Below are 21,622 nucleotides of genomic sequence, written 5' to 3'. Positions count from 1 at the left end.
ACAAACCCAGAAAAAAGAATTTGATGTGGGAGATTTAAAAGAATTTATTTCTAAAACTCTGGATGACAAATTTCAAAAATCTCAACAGGGGATAGATGATAAACTTCAAAAATCACATCAGGAATTTATGCAGGAAATTAATGAAGTTAAAGACATGGTGAAACAGAATCAAAATAAGGTGACCAAAAAAATATCAGAAGTGGCGTCTGGCCTGGCAGAATTTATTGGGAAAGTTGATTTTAAAGTTGAAGAATTCAAATCAGAAGTTAATGTTAAGATGAAAGACAATGATTATAAAATTGATGAAGTTGACAATAAAATGCAGAGAATTGAAGATGAGATTGTTATGATACAATTCCGGGCGATGGAATTTGCCATACGGCTTCGGGGAATTCGAGAGGAGGAGAGACAGGACTTGAGACAGGTTTGCTCTGAAGCCTTGGCTAAGATTTTACAAGCTAATCCTGATTTGGTATTTCATAAAATAGATAAAATTTACAGAGTGAACTCTTGGGTGGCCAGACAAAGACAATTGCCTAGAGATGTGGTCATATACTTTACTGAGAGAGAAATTAGAAATGTTATCCTGCAAAAATCTTTTCACACTTCTGTACAAGTGGGGGGCTCACGACTTGAAATTTTTAAAGAATTACCTCCTAAAATGCTGAAAGCTAGAAAAGAATTTGGTTTTCTTGTTAAGGAATTGAAAAATTTACAGATACCCTTCCGGTGGGACGCACCAGCTGGGATAATTTTTAGATATAAGGGAGAAGGATATCGGTTGAATACCGTGGAGAAGGCACAACACTTTCACAGTACTATTCTTAAGGAAAGAACACCATCTCCACGTACATCTACAGTTTTGGAGATTAAGGAGAGTGAAGAGAGGCAATTGAAAGAACAGTCTAAGCAGGAATTAGAAAACGTGCAAGGTGCAGAAAGAGGTTTTCTGAGTGAGCCCTTGTTGGATTCTTCTCCAATTTTGGATTTGATTCAGTTGACAGAAGTTAAAGATCAACGTATAACTAGAGCCCAATCCAAGCTACTTAAACAACAGCAACAACAACAACAGGAAAGACAAGACAAGAAGGCAGTTAAGAGTACCGTACAAGAGAGTGGAGCTATGGGAGGAGCGAGATCGAAGCTCTCGGATGAACTTCAAATATTTTGCTCTGTGCTCCAGAAAGAGGCTGATGACCTTTAAGTGTCTATCTTGGAATGTCAATGGGTTGAATTCAGCACAGAAAAGGAAGAAATTATTTACATATTTGAAACAATTTAATAATGATATAATATGTTTACAAGAAACGCATATCACAACTCAAGATCAAAAATATTTGATAAACTCAAAACTAGGAGCACATTATATATCTTCAACTTCGCAGAAAAAGAATGGTGTGGTTATTTATGTAAATAAAAAATTAACAGCGAAAGTTATAGAAGCAGATCAAGATGGTAGGTTTGTAGCAATTGAATTGCTCACAGCAAATGGTCAAATTCTTTTGATTGGAATTTATGCTCCCAACCAACAACAGGATTATTTTTATAAGATGTTACATACTAAAATATTGCAATGGGACTATAGATCTATTTTAATTATGGGAGACTGGAATGGAGTAATTGATTCTAAACTAGATAAAAAGAGCTTGGCAAAGTCTAGAATTAGACTACCACAGACTTTTTTTGATATGAAAGAAGATATGGAATTAAAAGATGTTTGGAGAATACATAATCCAAATGAATTGGACTACACTTTTTTTTCGGATAGACATAGATCTTTTTCTAGGATTGATTTTATCCTGTTGTCAAATGATCTACTTGTTAAGACAAAAAGAACAAAGATTTTTCCAAGAACTCTGACTGACCATAGCCCTGTATGGATAGAAATTGAGATGGATAAGGTTGAGAGACGTTCTTGGAGATTAAATGAGAACTTGTTTAGATATGAAAAAAATACAATAGAACTTAAAAAGCATTTGAAAGAATTTTTTGAAATAAATTTGAATAAAGGTACCCCAATTGAAATTGTTTGGGATGCAAGTAAAGCTTATATGAGAGGGGTACTCATCTACATGAATTCTAAACATAGACTGTTCCGACAAAAGAAAAGATTTGAGTTGGAAATGGAAATAAAGAATAAAGAACAGTTACTTATTAAAAACCCAACAGATGAAAGAATACGAAGTGCTATAAAACTTTTGACAGACCAATTTCAAATGCTTATGGCGGAACAAGTTGCAACAAGTTTACAATACGCGAAGCATAATACATTTTGCAACGCTAACAAACCGGGCAGATGGTTGGCTTACACATTGAGGAAAAAACAAAGTATACGGACTATTGATAGTATTGATATTGGAGGGAAAGAAATCTTTCAACAAAAACTAATTAAAGAAGCTTTTGTGGATTATTATACTAAACTATATGCCAAAGAAGAGGTGCAGAATGGACTTATAGAAAAATATTTAAAGGATAAGAGAGTTACAAAAATTACTGATCAACAAAAGGAAAGAATGAATTATCCTATAACAGAGGAAGAGATAACAGCAGCAATTAAACAGCTAAAAACAGCCAAAGCTCCTGGCACGGATGGCTTGACCGCAGTGTATTATAAAACTTTACAAGCTGAAATGGTGGGACAACTTAGAGATTTATTTTGCAATATTCAACAAGGGGGCAAAATACCCCCATCTTGGACAACTGCTTATATATCTTTGATACCAAAAGAACAAGTTGGTCCTAAAAAACCAGAGAACTACAGACCAATATCTCTTTTGAACACAGACTATAAAATTTATGCGAAGGTATTAGCCAACAGGTTGATGCCAGTAATCCAAAAGGTGATTCATGCGGACCAAGCGGGATTTATTGAGGGCAGATATATGAAGGACAATGTAAGGCAAGTAATAGACTTATTGGAATATCTTGACAAGAATAAACAGATTTCTGCAGTGCTGGTCTTTTTGGATGCGGAGAAGGCCTTTGATAGAGTGGATTGGAATTTTCTACTAAAGACTTTAAAAAAGATGGGCTTTGGGGACCAATTTATACAGGCGATCTCAGCAATTTATCAAGAGCAAAAAGCACAGATTATTATTAATGGAAGTTTGACGACAGAGTTTAAAATTGAAAAAGGAACAAGACAGGGATGTCCGTTGTCCCCACTTTTATTTATTTTAACATTGGAAGTCTTGCTAAATACAATACGGGACTCAAAAATTTGAAAGGCATAATGATAAGGCAAGAGGATTATAGAATAAAGGCATTTGCAGATGATCTGGTGGTTACCCTATCACAACCAATGGAATCAACAATCCTGATGAACGACATTATACAAGACTATGGTAGAGTTTCAGGTTTTAGAGTGAACTCAAAAAAGACTAAAATGATAGTCAAAAATATGACACAAGATCGTAAACATGAGTTTGAAAGGAGGGCAGGTTTTGAAATTGTACCTAAGGTAAAATATCTTGGAGTTCAGGTTGCAGAATCAAACATGAAATTGTTTCAAAATAACTATGAGGTGTTGTGGCGAGAGGTTCAGAAAGACATGGAGACTTGGAAAAAGCTGCAACTGTCTTTACTTGGAAGAATAGCAGCAGTTAAGATGAACATTTTGCCAAGATTTCTGTTTTTGTTTCAAATGATTCCGGTGCTTAAAAGTGATAAACAACTGAAAGTTTGGCAAACTGGACTTAATAAGTTTGTCTGGAACGAGAAAAAGCCGAGAGTGAAATTGAAAATTATGCAAGATGTTCCAGAAAGAGGAGGCCTTAAACTTCCAAACCTACAGTTATATTATGATGCAGCAGCTTTAACTTTAACAAGTGATTGGTTTGGAAGTAAAAAGGCTGGAATATTGAATGCAGAAAGTTTTGATCTTGAATTTGGATGGCATGCTTACCTATTTTATGATGACAAAGTTGATAAAGTATTTAAAAGTCATATACTTAGAGACTCTTTGATGAGAGTTTGGAAGAAGCACCGACTCAAATGGGATTATAAAATACCGCTATGGCTGGATCTTGGTCATACCTTGTGGAATACAAATATAATGTCACTCGGGGGGTTTTTATACAAAGAGGTTCTTTTTACAGATGCGGGCAGATGGCAGCTGAAGACATTGCAGACACTGTTGGACGAAGGGATTAATTTAACCTGGTTACAATATAATCAATTACAATTGAGATGGAAAGAGGACCAAAAAACTGGTATTATGTTGCATGAGGAAGAATTGGTTAGACATATAAGAGAGAAAGGTCCAATGCATATTAAAAGGCTTTATAATGTTTTGCTAGAAAGGGATTCAGAAACGGAATTAGTTAAAGATTGCATGATTAAGTGGGCACAAAATTTTGAAGAACCAGTGATGTTGGAAACATGGGAAAAAATTTGGGTTCAGAATGTTAAATTTACACAGTCGCAGAATTTGAGGGAAAATTTTTATAAAATGTTTTATAGATGGCATTTAGATCCTAAAAAGTTGTCATGTATGTACCCTAATGTTCAGCCAAAATGTTGGAGATGCGAATGTTTGGATGCTACGTATTATCATGTTTGGTGGACCTGTAGGAAAGTTAAGGCTTTTTGGATAAAAATATGGTGGGTCATGCAGAATGTTTTGAAGAAAAAAATTCAATTTTCTCCACAATTGTTTTTATTGGGTATAGTTAAGGGTTTCACACGGGGTGAAATAAAATTAATATTGTATATGATAACAGCAGCAAGATTGTTGATAGGTAAATATTGGAAGAATGAAGCTTTGCCTACTATCGAGGAATGGACTTTGAAGATGGCCAGTTTTGCAGAGATGGCGAAGATTTCAGCATATTTAAAAGATTGTTCACAAGAGACTTATGAATGGGAATGGAAAAGGTGGATAGAATATGTTCAGAACAAATACCAAACTAGAAAGTACCAAATAGCTTTTATTTGAAAACAATGTATTAGAAATATCTTAATGTAAAGAGATAAAGAGGGAAAATTATATAGGGGGAGGGATGGGTTCAGGTATATATATCAGTGTTATTAGTTATGAGTACATAATAGGGAAGTCTGGGGGGGGAGGGTTAGGGAGGGTTAGGGAGGATGGGAAGTTTGGGGAGGGAGGTGGGGGGGTGAAAAAAGGGGTGAAAATGTAATTGTAAAACTTTTGCAATAAAAAAAAAAGGGTTGAAATTCCTATTTTGATCTTAAAGATAATTTTTATGAAATGATGTATTGTTGGTACATGATGCCAGAGAAATCTAGAATGTACTTCAAGTATGAAGCTGGTGGATGCAATTAGAAAACAGTCATGGAAAATTATCTCAATCTATGATTATTGCAGCAAGACTATTATATGCACACATATGGAAAGATTTGACATTACCCACTTATGGAAGGTTGGTGAAATTGACAAAACTTGCTGAGGTGGCTAAACTGACCAATTTGAGAAAGGTCATTACTGACATTCACTAGTCTAAAATAGCATAGAATTTTTTATTAATGTTATGGAAACTCAGACACAAACAGGTTATCACATTCAGCCATTTTATAATTTATTTCAAGTATGTATTAATTGCCCTTTTATTAACCAAGGATGGGAGTTAAAAATGGAGAACAAACCCAGCCATCCTTTCATAAAATTCCATAATTTAACTTAGTCCAATCATCCTAGATCCGTGATGGCAAACCTATGGCACGAGTGCCACAAGTGGCACGCCTAGCCATATAGGTGGGCACGCGAGCTCAGCTCCAGCGTATATGTGCGCACCAGCCAGCTGATTTTCAGGCCTTCTGGGCCCACTGGAAGTAGGGAAACACGCTGTTTCCTGCCTTCCGAGGGCCTAGGGGTGGTGGTGGGGAAGGCCCATTTTTTTCTCCCCCCAGCCTCCAGAGCCTTTCTAGGAGCCTGGGGAGGGCGAAAACCATCTCCCCACCCCGGAGGCCCTCCAGAGGCCAGAAATGGCCCATTTACCTGGGGAGAGAGAAAAACGGGCCTACTGGGCCCACCATGCCAGCACGTGCCAGGAGCGGGGGGGGAGTGGGGAGGGGTCGTGCGTGCATGTGCGGGGTGCATAGAATTATGGGCATGGGCATGCGTGCGCGTGACCACCACCCCGCTCCTGGCACGCGATGGCAAAAAGGTTAACCATCATTGTCCTAGATGATTGTAATATCCATTCTCTTTTGCCAGAGATATCAGTTTTCATTTTCTGAGAGTGCATGAGACATAGGAATATTTTGTCTCTAATGCTATGAGCAATTACATAATGTTATAACAGAGTACATTTATATACAGTTTCATCGGAGAACAAAATATTGTTATGGTACTTAGACCTACAGGATGAGCAAGGCTTGGGTGAAGATCGGAAATGGCTACAATATTTTGTGACGAAATGGAATACGCCATTCTTTTTACCTGAAATTGGAGAAACCATGTCAGAAACCATGTCCTTTTAAAAACAGATTCAACTATTTAACTTATTTAATGTATTTAAGCTCTTGTTTTTTAGGAACAGTGCTTGACACTGATAGATATTGAGATTAGATATATGGAACTGCATGGACTGAGGAAAAAAAACACAATTCAGGCTCCCAATAAAAGGATTTATAGTTGTATTTATCCATCTTGTAAAGCCATGAATTATTTTAATCACGGGTTGTTGAAGAAGACATAGTGATCTAGTCCATGACTTACTTCATATGGAATTAGCATATTTACATGATATGTTGTGATTTGTACATGATGTATGGCTTTACATAATAATTAAAGCAAACTATTTACATGGCTCAAACAAGACTCAGTTTGACATGTATCTGACTCAATTCCGTCACACAAACCATAGTTTAGACGTCCCATTCATGTGAAGTTGAGACAATACATTGTGCCAATGACTTAGTACCACTGTCGCTGTCAAAAAATAGAAAAAATGTGTGGCCTACGTTTGAAATATATTTTTAAATGCCGTTATGCTTTAATCTTGGGCTCTGAAGGAGAAATCTCTTGGGAGATTGAGGTAAATTCCCTTTTAAATGATATTGATTTAATTTTTTATTGCAACAGTTTTATGGCCATGCTTTATAGGTTTTTTTTAAAATTCTTGTACTGTTGTCTTTTGGTTGGCATAAACAGGATACAAATGGTATGCCAATGGCTAGAAAGTGGATTGTTATTGTGGTTTTGGGTAGTTTTTAAATTCTATTTGTAGGCTACACAGAACCTTTTGAAAATTGACCTGTTATTGGCACAATAAAAGAAGCATCCTTGTAATGCAAAATTGTGGGGCTTTTGTGAAGAAACGATTTTCTATATAGTTCTCTCTCTGTATATATTTGTTTTATATAATATTATATAGTAAATATTTATATTTACTACATTTGAGTATAACACAGCTCAAATATAGCAAATGTAAAACAGCCAGTATGGCAAGTGTGTGGGGCTGCTGCGTATTTTATTTTACTTTCTTTAATTTAGCCGCCCCACCCCCCAAGTGTAAGGACTAGAGTACCCAGAATCCCCAGCCTGCATGGCCAAGGACAGCTGGGAATTTGGAGAATTGTCTCCCCATTTTCATTTGGCTGACAAGAAGGCCGAAAGGAGCCCAGACCCAGTTTTTTTAACAATGTAAAACATGGGGGTGTGAATAACGTGCGTAAAGAAAACATTGTTTTATTTTTAAACAGTGCCTTTAAAAAGGCAAGGAACGCGCGAACCGACAAGCCGCCTCAGAGCGCCACTCTCCTCAACGCAATCGGCGAAGGGTGGAGGGAAAAAAAAAAAAGCAGCGTGTCTCTCCGTGCGCAGGCGCGGCACTCCGAAACGCTGGATTGGCACTGCGCAGGCGCGCCTTCTCTTTTCTCCCGGACTCTTTTAAATACCCCGCGGGTAGTTGCGACGACGCCCCCTACCGGACGCGATGTTTAGAATGGCTCAGCCTTTGCAGGAATACGATTCCCCATCCTTGCTTGCTCTTGAGAGATTCGAGTTCAGAACTTTTGTGGAAGGAAGTTCGGTGGGTTCGCTACTGCAAAATCTCCATTCCCACCCCACTCCAGGGAAAGGATACTGCAAAATCCCCATTCCCTCCCCACTCCTGGGGCCAGCCAGAGATGGTACTTGCTGGTTCTCTGAACTATTCAAAATTTCTGCTACCAGTTCTCCAGTACCTGTCAGAACCTGATGGATTTCACCCCTACCCTCTACCATTTCAGACAAGGGGCTGTCTGGGTTAAAAGAAATGCTCAGATTGCAATTTGGTTTCCCAGCACAGAATAGAATGAATGAGCTGGAAGGGACCTTGGAGAACTTCTAGTCCAGCCTCCTGCTCAAGCAGGAGATCCTATACTATTTAAGATGAGTGACTGTCCAGGCTCTTCTTAAAAACCTCCAGTGATGAAGCACCCATGATTTCTGGAGGCAGGGTGTTCCACCGGATAATTGTTCTCACTGTTATAAAGTTTCTCCTTAATTCCAGGTTGCTTCTCTCCTTGATTAGTTTCCATCCATTGTTTCTTGTCTTGCCTTCTGGTGCTTTGGAAAATAAATTGACCCCCTCCTCTTTGTGGCAGCCTCTCAAATATTGGAATACTTCTATCATGTCTCCCTTAGTCCTTCTTTCCTCTAGACTAGACAAACCCAAATCCTGCAACCATTCTTCATATGTTTTAGTCTCCAGGCCTCGTTGCTCATCAGTTGCTCTTCTCTGAACTTCTCCCAAAGTCTCAACATCTTTTTTGTAGTGTGGTGACCAAAATTGTATCCCAGTATCCCAGGTGTGGTCTTACTAGGCTTTATAAAGCAGTACTAAATACTTCACGTGATTTAACAGATTAACAGAATTGGCAAGGTCTTTATAGGTCATCTAGTCCAAACACCCCCCCCCCCAAGCAGGAGACCCTACACAATTCCTGACAAATGGCAGTCCAATCTTTTCTTGAAAGTCTCAAGTGATGAAGCTCCCACAACTTTCGAATGCAACTTCTGTTCCATCGGTTGATTGCTCTCTCACTATCAGAAAATTCCTCCTTATTTCCAGGTTGAATCTCTCCTTGTTGTTTCCATCCATTATTCCTTGTCTGGCCTTCAGGTGCTTTGGAAAATAGCTTGACCCCCATCCTTTCTGTGGCAGCCCCTCAGATATTGGAAGACAGCTATCCTGTCTTCCCTGGTCCTTCTCTTCACTAGACTAGCCATGCTCAGTTCCTGCAACCGCTCTTCGTATGTTTTGGTCTCCAGTCCCCTCATCATCCTGGTTGCTCTTCTCTGCACTCTTTCTAGAGTCTCAACATCTTTTTTTATAGTGTGATGACCAAAACTGAATGCAGTACTCTAGATGTGGTCTTACTAAGACTTTATAGAGTGGTATTAGTACCTCCCTTGATCTTGACTGTATCCCTCTGTTAATGCAATTTAGGATTGCATCAGTTTCTTTGACTACTGCCGCACACTGTTGGCTCATATTTAACTGGTTATCCACTAAGACTCCAAAATCCCTCTCACAGTTACTGCTATTAAGCCTGGTTTCACCCAATCAATATGTGTAGTTTTGGTTTTTTCTGGCCTGTGTAAAACTTTACTTTTCTGTACATTGAATTTCATTTTGTTAGATTGGGCCCAGTGTACAAGTCTGTCAAAAAAAGAATTTTGATTCTATGCCTCTGTTTATACAACCAACCTCCTGGTCTCTCAAGTCTGTCCGCAAACGTTGTGACCAGGATAGGGCAACATAGTTTTCCCTCTATCTTTTGACTGCTTTTAGTGGCTGGGGTTTTCCACTCAGATTGGAACATAGCTTAGTGCAGTATTTCTCAACCTTGGCCACTTTAAGATGGGTGGACTTCAACTCACAGCATGCCCCAGCCAGCTTTGGAAAGGCAATGGCAAACCAAAAAACTTGGGGGTTTTTTTTGTGTGTGTGGGGGGGAAACTTGCCAAGAAAACTGCAGGAACTTCTCCAGGGGGGTCTCCAAGAATTGGAAAAGAAGGAAGTGTTTTATAAGCCTTGTTGATTACATTGAAAAAGTAGCCTAAAAGGAAGGCTTGTTTTACTGCCTTAGTTAGATTAGAATAGGGGGAGTGAGGACAATTAATCAGTGGAATGAGTGGCCTCCAGAAGTTGTAGGTGCTCCAACACTGGAGGATTTTAAGAAGAGACTGGACAACCATTTGTCTGAAATGGTGTGGGATTTCTTGCCTGAGCAAAGGGATTTTACTAGAAGACCACCAAGGTCCCTGCCAACTCTGTTATTCGGTTATCCATTGTACACCAAGTCTAATGTTGTCATATAATTTATTGAAAAATAGCAGGAAGTGTTTGTTGTTGGGACTCCTTAAACTTTGCCCACTTTCAGATCAAGCTGAAGACAACCTTATAAATGATTCACTTTCAGTGTAACCTTAGCAAATATGAAGCAAACACAATCCAAACATCAGGAGCAACAATTGAGAAAATAAAGACTACTTGGCTGTGCATGAAATGGATTATTTTTCATTGCTACTCTGAGCATTATTGTAAGTTCCGCTGTGTTCAATGGCTATTACCCCGTAGTAAATCTGTTGTAGGATATTTAGTGACAGGTTGTATTGGAAAATGCTGAGAGCCAGGTTCAAATTGCTTAGCAAGGTTATTGCTGTGAGGGACTCTGAAACCTCTAAGAAAGGTGCAAAATTTTATCAATAGCTATAATTGTTAGAGGCCATCCAATTCCTTCTTCCTATTGTGAATTGCTAATTGTTAACTGTTTTAGAGTTTTCTCATAATTTGTATTCTTTTTTTTAATTTATTATATTATTAGTCCTTTTCTTGTGCATGGTCTGAGACCGAGAAAACAAAATGATTTGATTTGAATGTAGTTTTTACAATTTTTAAAAATTGATTTCTACTTAAACACAGTGGAATAATAAGATTTTGAAAACAACATACTTTTTAGCTGAAGAAGCACTTGAAGATTAAAGCATTATTTTATTATACTATTTTAAGACAACATGTACCCTGGGCAAAGAAAGCTGTTGAATAATTAAGCACTTTTCTTAACAATAAAATAAAGTTCAGTATAAAAAAGGCTAAATGCTTGGTTGAGAGACTACCAAGAAATCCTAGGACTGGAGGTTAACAGAATAATAGAATAACAGAGTTGGAAGGGACCTTGGAGGTCTTCTAGTCCAGCCCCCGGCTCAAGCAAGATACCCTATACCATTTCAGACAAATGGTTGTCCAATCTCTTCTTAAAGACTTCCAGTATTGGAGCATTCACAACTTCTGGAGGCAAGTTGTTCCACTGATTGATTGTTTTAACTGCCAACAAATTTCTCCTTAGTTCCAGGTTGCTTCTCTCCTTGATTAGCTTCCATCCATTGCTTCTTGTCTGACCTTCTGGAGCTTTGGAGAATAGCTTGAACCCCTCCTCTCTGTGACAGCCCCTCAAATATTGAAAGACTGCTATCATGTCACTTGTCAGGGTTCCAAGTAACACCCCCAATGAAAAAAGACTCTGAGACTTGAAGTTCCTCAGAGTTCCATTTTATTAGAGATGTCATATTGGCACATCTGGGAAAACCCAAATCTGAACGTTTCTAGGTTTTCCCCAACCAAAAGAAAGTTCAAATCCCTGTCCAGCATCCACATGTCCATCACATGGCCCAATCCAAGCATCATCCCAACTGGAGATGCCTCCCAGTTCCAGCCCTCCAGGTGCAGGGCAAGAATGTTATTATGACTATATATCACCCTGGCTCCACACAATCCCCCTCCCAGTTTCTCACAGTAGTAAATATGGCAGGCCTGAAGATCCAACGAAAAAGATGGCTTCCAGGGCTGATATTAGTCCTTTTTTTCATTAAACTAGACATATCCAATTCCAGCAACCATTCTTTATATGTTGCACTAGGTTAGACAGGTTATACTGGGAAGTAGAAAAAAAAAATGTAATGAAAGTAATGGCATGATAAAAAGTCTCCAGGGATTGAAGTGTGTATCATCGTCATCTCCATCTCCCCCCATTCCAAGCAGATACCCCCAACTGTAGACCTTCCTCATATGAGGGTTCCTTAACCTCTGATCATTTTAGGTGGCTATACATGTAGATACCTAAGTGGTGTGTTGGGCTAGAGGTGGAGCTCTTGCCTCCCAATCAGGAGGCTGTGAGTTCGATCCTAGGTATAGAGGCGGATATTTCTCTCTCTGGGCACAGTGAGAATATACTTATCTGCTGAACAAAACTCCACATTGGCGACAGGAAAGGCATCCGGCCAGTAAACACACAGCTCCATTCAGTTGCCCAGACTCCACCCTGCAAAGGATTATGGGGTCATAAAAAGGAGATGATGATGATACCTAAAAACTCTTCTGAAGCGCAATGACCAAAAACTGCACACAGTGGTCAAATGCAAGCAGAATTGTTAAATGACATTGTGGCTTCAAGTTCTGTATACAAAGATGCCAAAAGCTTTGGATTTTGGGTCTGCGCAGAAGGAAAATGGAAGAAAGAACACAACAGCCCCAAACTCTGTAATGCGGAAACATTTTAGTACTTCGTTTGAAAAAAAAAACAAAAAACCCCCCCTATATATTGCTTTACTCTGAAAATCTGTTTTCGCTCATCCATAGCAGAGGTACATAAGCCCCTTTACTTCTAGAGTTGTCTTCCAACCAGATAGCAAAAACAGACTGGAAGATGATACTATCTGGCCTTGGAAATCTCTTCCAATTAGAGCAAATTTTCAACTTTTGTCGGAAGAATCCATACAAGGGAGATTCAAGTTTCCTGCATTTGTTTTCAACTCACCGCCTCCATTCAAACAAGAAGCAGGAGAGAAGAAAAGGCACGGATCAAATTACTGGCATATGACATTCTTCCAGATATGTGGTGGGTTATTTTTTTTGGTCTTCTGTCTATTATCTAGTTTTGGCTGCATCTAGTGTATAGTTTTCATGGTTTTTTTTTTTTCCTGACACCAACATGGATTGAATTATCATGAAAAAGCTTAATTCAAAAAGAGGAGGCAGAGGTAAAAAGAAAGGATGAATCATGTGGTTATCTGAATAACTTCTTTCTTTCCCTTTGGCGAAAAAAAAAAAATCAAGCACAGATCTGCTGGATTGGTGGTTCATACACATCTAGTACAGAAATGGGGGTTTTCTAGATCAAGTTTCAGAGTGCTTTGCCAGGGGTCATACACCCAAATCAAGCAACAATCAGAATCAAGGAGTGATGGAGCATTACTGCCTGAATTCATTTATTCGTCCGATTTAAATTCCACCTTCCCAAAGGGGGTGGGGGGATGGTGGATTGAAGATGGCTTCACGAAAATTGCAGCTAAGGACTACAGTGGGATGAAGAACCAGCAAGTAGACCAGGAAAGGAGAAGACCTGAGATAACTTACTCCAGATAGTTGCTTCTTGTGAAGAGATTGCAAGACAGCAATCTCTGGAGGGCTTTATGTTCTGGAAAATAAGGAAATAACTATCTTGAGGTTTAACAGATTAACAGAGTTGGAAGGGACCTTGTAGGTCATCTAGTCCAACCCCCCTCAGCAGGAGACCCTACACCATTTCTGACAAATGGCAGTCCAATCTCTTCTCGAAAGTCTCAAGTGATGTAGCTCCCACAACTTCCGAAGGCACCTTCTGTTCCATGGGTTGATTGTTCTCACTGTCAGAAAATTTCTCTTTATTTCTAGGTTGAATCTCTCCTTGATCAGTTTCCATCCATTATTCCTTCTCTGGCCTTTGGGTGCTTTGGAAAATAACTTGACCCCCTTCCTCATTGTGGCAGTCCCTCAAATATTGGAACCCTGCTATCATGTCATCCCTGGTCCTTCTCTTCACTAGACTAGCGATGCCCAGTTCCTGCAACCATTCTTCCTATGTTTTAGCCTCCAGTCCAGTGGTGGGTTCCTCCTGGTTCGGTCCGGTTCGGCCAAGCCAGTAGCGGTGATGATATGACGTCACCAAACCGGTTCTTCCCCCCGCCCTCCCACCCCCCCCACTCCCCCACGTTATTCTTATCTTTTATTTGGTCCCACCCCCAATCTATTGCTGCCTCCTGAATCCCAGCTAGAGGGAAAAAACTAGACCCCCACTAGAGGGAAAAAAACTGTTTAAACTCTTGCCGCGGGGCTTCAAAGGGTTGTCCTCCAGCTGATCAGTGTTAAAAGCAAACAAATGAGTCGGGTCGTAAGTGCGAGGACTGATCGTAAGTGCGAGGACCTTCCAGAAATGACTCTGACCAGCTAGCCACGCCCATCTAGTCACATGACCTCCAAGCCACACCCACAAAATAAGCCACGCCCACAGAACTGGTAGTAAAAAAATTTAGAACCCACCCCTGCTCCAGTCCGCTAATCACCTTTGTTGCTCTTCTCTCCCTTTTTCTAGAGTCTCAACATCTTTTTTATAGTGTGGGGACCAAAACTGGATGCAGTATTCCAGGTGTGGTCTTACTAAGGCTTTATAGAGTGGTATTAGTACCTCACTTGATCTTGATTGTATCCCTCTGTTAACTCAATTTAGGATTGCATTGGCTTTTTTGGCTACCACTGCACACTGCTGACTCATATTATTATCATATTATTTGGTCAGCACCTTCCATTAAATTCACTCGTTTCCTTTTCTAATCACTTTTGTGGATTGCTGCATTCATCTTTGAATCTACTCTGTTATCAATTCCGGCTTGCTGGAAGTTCTGGAATTGGAAGAGACCAGTGGTAAGAAGGAGCAAGGAACAGAAACGGGTTTTCAAATACTTTTTTTTTTTAAATTGCTTTCTTCCACAGCATGCAGGAAAAAAAGGCATTTCCCCTCTGATCAGCATGCAGCTCTGTTGCTTCTGGAATTGTGAATTTATTTGTAAAGATAACTCATCAGTGCTCCAGAAATTTGAGAACATACATTTTTTCCTTGGATTGCTTTGTATGATGGGCCTTTTATCTTCTTGCTGTTCCATCTGGCAGGGCTTTCCATCAATTTCTATGATGTTACAGTGTTAAAAGTTTCATTTTAGATTTTTTTCTATAGATTTCCTGCCCCCCTTCCCTTCCCTTTCACGAAGGGGGGAAAAACAATTAAATACAGTGGAAAAGAAGATCAGCCATATCATTGCATTTGACAGGCAGTGGAGTTTCAAGCTGGGAAACTTTTGGGGATTGAAAAGGCCCTTCATTTCCTGGCTCCCTTTCAGAGGGGTGGGTGGGTGAGTGGGGGGTAATAGTCAGTCCAGCGGCTTTGATCAGGGGACCGTTTGGGGGCACGGGGCTGAGATGGATGGGGAAAGAGAAGACACAGTTTCAGCCTGCATTAAATGGAGAATTTAATCATTGGCAGCAACCATCCGTCCCGTCTCTCAGACCAAGCAAAGGGAGCCCCACCATTTCCTGAGCCTATTTCAGTGTGTGCAGAGTCGGGTGGGAAATTCCTTTCCTTGGATGGATTTGTCTCTGTCTTCCAGTTATAAAAAGAAAGCAAAACGGAGGAAGGAGAAAACGTTGGGATTGAGGGAATGCCTATGTTTTAATGTGAAAAAAGCTTTTCAGCAGGTCTTAAAGGAAGGTACCTGGAAGCATATACTCTGCACCAGTTTTGCTTTAATGATAATACTTTTTGGGCTGTCTGAAAATCAACTTTTGGAAAATTAGTGAAGGTTTGCAAACAATGCAGCTAAAGAAATGCATTGCAGCAGGGAAAAAAGCAAACTACTTACCGTATTTTTCGGAGTATAAGACACACCGGAGTATAAGGCGCACCTTAGTTTTTGGGGAGGAAAACAGCGGGGGGCGGGGGGGAGAAATTCTGCCTACCAGGTATTCATCTGGCTAGTGTCCATAGTCTGGTCAGTTTCAGCACATTAGTTCGCTCACTGGTTTTGAGCATTGGGGATAAAAAACAGCTTCTAAAGCACAGTTGATCTTTGGAGAGAGAAGCAATGAGAAAAGCAGGCTAAGCGAGGAAGAAAAAGCTACATTTGGAGTATAAAACGCACCCAGATTTTCAGCCTCTTTTAGATGGAAAAAAAGTGTGTCTTTTACTCCGAAAAATACGGTAATTCATTCTTTGCATCTCTCTTTACCCAAAAGGAAAAACAGCAACAACAATCCAACTGTTCAACAGCAGTAGGTTAAAACACAGATTAGGGATACAAATCAAAATAAGGAAGGAAATGATATGACAGCATCTTTCTACTGTAGATGAGTTCAAATCACCTGGACCTGATGGATGACATTCCAGAGTTCTGAAGGAGCTGGCAGACATGATTTTGGAAGCACTGAACTAAGAATAGAATAGAATAGAATAGAATAGAATAGAATACAATAGAATAGAATAGAATAGAATAGAATAGAATAGAATAGAATAGAATAGAATAGAATAGAAAAGAATAGAATAGAATAGAATACAATACAATACAATACAATACAATATTAGAATGAAGAATAAAATAGAATAGAATAAAACAGAATATTAAAATGAAGAATAGAAGAGAACATAACAGAATAGAATATTAGAATGAAGAATAGAATAGAATATTAGAATGAAGAATAGAATAGAATAGAACAGAACAGAACAGAATAGAATATTAGAATGAAGAATAGAATAGAATATTAGAATGAAGAATAGAATAGAATATTAGAATGAAGAATAGAATAGAATAGAACAGAACAGAACAGAATAGAATATTAGAATGAAGAATAGAATAGAATATTAGAATGAAGAATAGAATAGAACAGAACAGAACAGAACAGAACAGAATATTAGAATGAAGAATAGAATAGAATAGAATAGGATAGGATAGAACAGAACAGAACAGAACAGAACAGAACAGAACAGAACAGAATATTAGAATGAATAATAGAATAGAATAGAATAGAATAGAATAGCATAGAATAGAATAGAATAGAATAGAATAGAATAGAATAGAATAGAATAGAATAGAATAGAATAGAATAGAATAGAATAGAATGGGACCTTGGAGGTCTTCAAGTGTGAAAAATAGTCATAAGTTATTTTTTTCAGTGCTGTAATAACTTTGAATGGTCACTAAACAAACTACTGTAAATCGAGGACTACTGGTGATCTGTAATCCCTGTGATTTCTTAACCTGTTCTGGCCTGAAGGGCTGGCAGTTTGGCTGTTTAGTTAGAGCCAAGCCAAGTGGAAAGAACAGAACAAGAGTAAAGTGGAAGGCCCACAGAAGGTCCAAGCCACAAAATGACCCTTTTGCCAGGGAACATTAGATGCGACTTTGCTCCCAAATGCCACATAATGGTTTTCCTTGCCTAGCTTCCTTGCCTTCTTGGAATGACTGGGCCGTGTCATTAATCCGGATTTATTTTCCTTTTAGGAGTTATTGCTGCACCAGACCCATTCACCGCTTTGCAAGTCAAGAAGGTGTTTAAACAGGTTCCTCTGTCACTTCTTACATCAAGCTCTTTGTGCTACTTACGGCGTTCGGTTACAGATCCGTGTGACTGATGCACAACATACTTTCCGACTTCATAAATCTCTTCAGGTAGAGGGAAAAAAACAATGCGTCAATCTTGGGGCTTTGCTTATACTTTGTAAAGGATTTGCTCTCAATCAAAGGCGCCCTGGGGAACATGGATTCAGTAGCCCTAACTGATTTCATGTGAAAGGTGAAGGTTCACCTGGGGAAAGAGGAAGTAACATTTCTTACCTGGCTCACCTAGTGTTTTTGCCCCCAATTTCAAAGTGAAATTTGAAAGCAAATTGCTGCATTGCTGGAGGCAATAGAGCAGGTGTCAGCAATCTGTGGCTCTGGAGCCGCATGTGGCTCTTTGGGCCGTCTGCTGTGGCTCCCTGTCGGGTGATCCCACCACTGACTGGCCCTGCCCCTCACCCTCCCTCCCAGTCACTCCTCGTCTGGCTTGAGAAGGGCAACGGTGGGAGATGGAGAAGCGGCCAGGGCAGAGTCAGAGAGATACAGAGAGAGGGGGAGAGAGAGACACACATATAGAGAGATACAGAGAAAGAGGGAGGGAGGGAAGGAGGGAGGGAGGAAGGGAGAGATGTCAAAAGGGTTTTGTGGTTCCCGGTGTTTTTTAACAACCAGTTCTCTGCCCTAATGACCGGCTGGGTAGGTGTGGGTGGGTGGGTGGGTCATGTGACTGGTGGAAGTGAGTGACGTCGAATTGGCCATGCCCACCCAGGTTTTGTGGCTCCCGGTATTTTATTTTCTGTGGGAAATGGGTCCAAATGGCTCTTTGAGTGTTTAAGGTTGCAGACACCTGCAATAGAGCAAATAAATTTCAGTTAACACTGTATTCAAACAAACAAAAATCCTGCATTTTTTAAAATCAGGTATGGTATTATTCATTTTGTGCCAAGGAAATTGGCTTTAAGATTGCTTTAAGATAGTAAACTGAATGTTGCTGAATTTCTCATGGCCAGAGTGTGCTCTTAAGTAACGAGACGAGCCAAAGATTCAGCAGGGATATCTCTGCAGATTCCATTCCGTTATTTCCAATAAAAAGGTAAGCTCAGAAACACTCTTGGGGGGGAAAAATAGGAAAGAAATTATCAAGCATCCCCACAATGTGGTACAGTAGGAAAACGTTCATTTTGCAGCCTAGGAAAACAGAAAACCTTTGAGGTAGATTTTGACACATCACTAATTTCATTGAAAATTTGGAGAGTTTAGATACGAGTATATATACTGTATATATATGTGTATATATAGTTCAGGGGTTAAGACACTGAGCTTCTTGATTGAAAGATTGGCAGTTCAGCGGTTCGAATCCCTAGCGCCGTGTAATGGGGTGAGTTCCCGTTACTTTTCCCAGCTTCTGCCAACCTAGCAATTCGAAAGCACGTAAAAAATGCCAATTTCATTTATAAACCTTAGATTAACACTATTGCCCTCTGATCAGGGGTGAAATCCAGCAGGTTCTGACAAGTTCTGGAGAACCGGTAGTGGAAATTTTGAGTAGTTCAGAGAACCAGCAAATACCGCCTCTGGCTGGCCCCAGAGTGGGGTGGGAATGGAGATTTTGCAATATCCTTCCCTCTGGAGTGGGGTGGGAATGGAGATTTTGCAGTATCCTTCCCCTACCACGCCCACCAAGCCACGCCCACAGAACCTGTAGTAAAAAAATTTGGATTTCACCACTGCCTCTGATGTAATTTTGGTTGCTTGTTACACAGGTAGTCCTTGAGTTACGACCTTTCGTTTACTGACTGTTCAAAATTACAACAGCACTGAAAAAGGTGATGATCACTCCTCTCACTTATGACTGTCACAAAATACCCAGGGTCACATGATCAAAATTTGGGGCCCTTGGCAACGGGCATGTATTTAGGATGGTTGTGAGCATACCGGAGTCATGTGACTGCCATTTGTGACATTCCCAACCAGCTTCCCACAGGCAGCAAGCATGCAAGGAAGAACCACACCTAAGAAAAGTGTGGTGAACATCTTCAGTGTTTCTCAACCTTGGTAGCTTGAAGATGGGTGGACTTCAACTCCCAGAATCTCCCAGCCAGCACTGCTAACCAATCAGAGATAATAGCCTTTGACCCAACCCAAGGTAGTTCCTTGTTCTTTGGGTGTGTCTTATCTATTCATCTTATCTATTGAGCATTCCTTATTCTTTGTGTGTTTGTGCCCTTCTTATCTATTTTGACTCAACCCCGAGTAGCTCTTTGATCAGTCTCATTCGAGACAATGAATGAATCTGCATACAGATGAGAGGTTGAACAACTAGCCTCAGAACAACCTGGAACTGAACACGCTCAAAATCGTAGAAATGGTGGTGGACTTTAGGAGAAACCCTTCCATACTTCCACCTCTCACAATACTAGACAACACAGTATCAACAGTAGAGACCTTCAAATTTCTAGGTTCTACCATATCGCAAGATCTAAAATGGTCACCCAACATCAAAAACGTCATCAAAAAAGCACAACAAGGAATGTTCTTTCTGCGCCAACTCAGAAAGCTCAAACTGCCCAAGGAGCTGCTGATCCAGTTCTACAGGGGAATGATTGAGTCTGTCATCTGCACCACTATAACTGTCTGGTTTGGCTTGCAACCCAACAAGACAGACACAGACTTCAGAGGATAATTAAAACTGCAGGAAAAACAATGGCTACCAACCTGCCTTCCATTGTATGCTGCACGAGTCAAAAAGAGGGCTGGGAAAATATTTACAGACCCCTCGTATCCTGGACATAAACTGTTTCAACTCCTACCCTCAAAACGACGTTATATTTATTTTAATAAATAAATAAATATAGAGCACTGCACACCAGAACAACAAGACACAAGAACAGTTTTTTCTGAATGCCATCACTCTGCTAAACAAATAATTCCCTCAATACTGCCAAACTATTTACTAAGTCTGCACTACTATTAATCTTCTCATCGTTCCCACTACCCATCTCCTTCCACTTATGACTGTATAACTATAGTTTTGTTACTTGTATCCTTACGATTTATATTGATATTGTTTCCTGATTGCTTATTTGTACCTATGACTATCATTAAGTTTTGTACCTTATGATTCTTGACAAATGTATCTTTTCTTTTTATGTACACTGAGAGCGTATGCACCAAGACAAATTCCTTGTGTGTCCAATCACACTTGGCCAATAAAGAATTCAATTCCCTTCCCTTCTCTTCTCTTGAGCATGATGTTCCTGGCATCAGCGCAGCAAGCAGAAGCAAAATAGCAGCAGTTAGAGTAAATCTAATTACTATGTCCCTTCAATTGCATAATTCACTTAATAACTACAGTGATTTGCTGAACGTGGCAAAAAATAAAAAATCAGGTGTGACTTACTTAGAACTGTCAACTGACAAAGCATTTCTAGTCTGCTCTCGAGTTGCCATGGGTAGAAAGGGGAGATAACTGACGGAGCAATTCAGCAGCCACATACCTTCCTCCAAGGTTGGATCTCAGATTACCAGAGCCAGTTTGTGAGACGTGGTTTCTACAGCCCGGAAAGTGCCTTATTGGAGAATGTGATTTATGACACAGCCTGAGAAGAGGGGGGGAAACAGGGTCATAGTTGAGCTGTAAATTATGTGCTGCAGAGTTGACTACACTTGGGAAGCTGCCGACATGTTGCTCCTAATAAATAACTGGATTTCTTTTTAAACTTGGCTCGAGGCTCATGAGTTAATTAGGGCATTCGTCAGAGCCCTGACAAGAACATTGTCAGAGTTGGAAGGTACCTTGGAGGTCTTCTAGCCCAACCCCCTGCTCAAGCAGGAGACTCTATACCATTTCAAATGGCTATCCATTTTCTTCTTGAAAGTCTTCAGTGATGGAGCACCCACAACTTCTGGAGGCAAGCCATTACACTGATTAATTGTTCTCACCATCAGGAAATTTCTCCTTTGTTCTAGGTCGCTTCACCCCTTGGTTAGTTTCCATCCATTGCTTCTTATCTTGCCTTCTGGTGCTTTGGAGAATAGGTTGACCCCCTCTTCTTTGTGGCAAATATTGGAATTCTGCTATCATATAACCCCTAAGTCTTCTTTTCACTAGACAACTTAACAACTTCCTTGCTTAGCAATTAAAATTCTTGTCCCAGTTGTGATTGTACATCAAGGCTGTTGACGTACAATCAATGTTACTTGACAATGGAGTTTAAATTTTTCTCCAATCTCAGTTGATCCTGTGCC

General features: G+C 39.9%; 1 protein-coding gene and 1 long non-coding RNA gene across 2 annotated transcripts in view; one reads left to right on the top strand and one right to left on the bottom strand.

Moving 5' to 3' along the window:
* Nucleotides 1-7,749, bottom strand: part of MEIOB (meiosis specific with OB-fold) — a 28,833-nt gene extending 21,084 nt beyond the window's left edge. The window contains exons 1-2 of the mRNA XM_060685295.2: nt 7,703-7,749; nt 6,326-6,403 (exon numbers count right to left, since the gene is read on the bottom strand). Of these exons, the coding sequence (XP_060541278.1) occupies nt 6,326-6,394 (69 nt within the window). The 5' untranslated portion in view covers nt 6,395-6,403; nt 7,703-7,749. The remainder of the gene's footprint in view (nt 1-6,325; nt 6,404-7,702) is intronic.
* A 4,829-nt stretch (nt 7,750-12,578) lies between these two features.
* Nucleotides 12,579-21,093, top strand: LOC148112089 (uncharacterized). The gene is made up of 3 exons (XR_015729853.1): nt 12,579-12,849; nt 17,318-17,485; nt 19,138-21,093. It is a non-coding gene; the product is annotated as an uncharacterized LOC148112089 (long non-coding RNA).
* Nucleotides 21,094-21,622: the final 529 nt, after the last annotated feature.

Source organism: Pantherophis guttatus, chromosome 14 (genome assembly GCF_059756535.1).
Source record: "Pantherophis guttatus breed Tessera chromosome 14, ASM5975653v1, whole genome shotgun sequence".
Classification (NCBI taxonomy): Eukaryota; Metazoa; Chordata; class Lepidosauria; order Squamata; family Colubridae; genus Pantherophis; species Pantherophis guttatus.
This window is presented reverse-complemented; position numbering and strand designations above follow the sequence as displayed.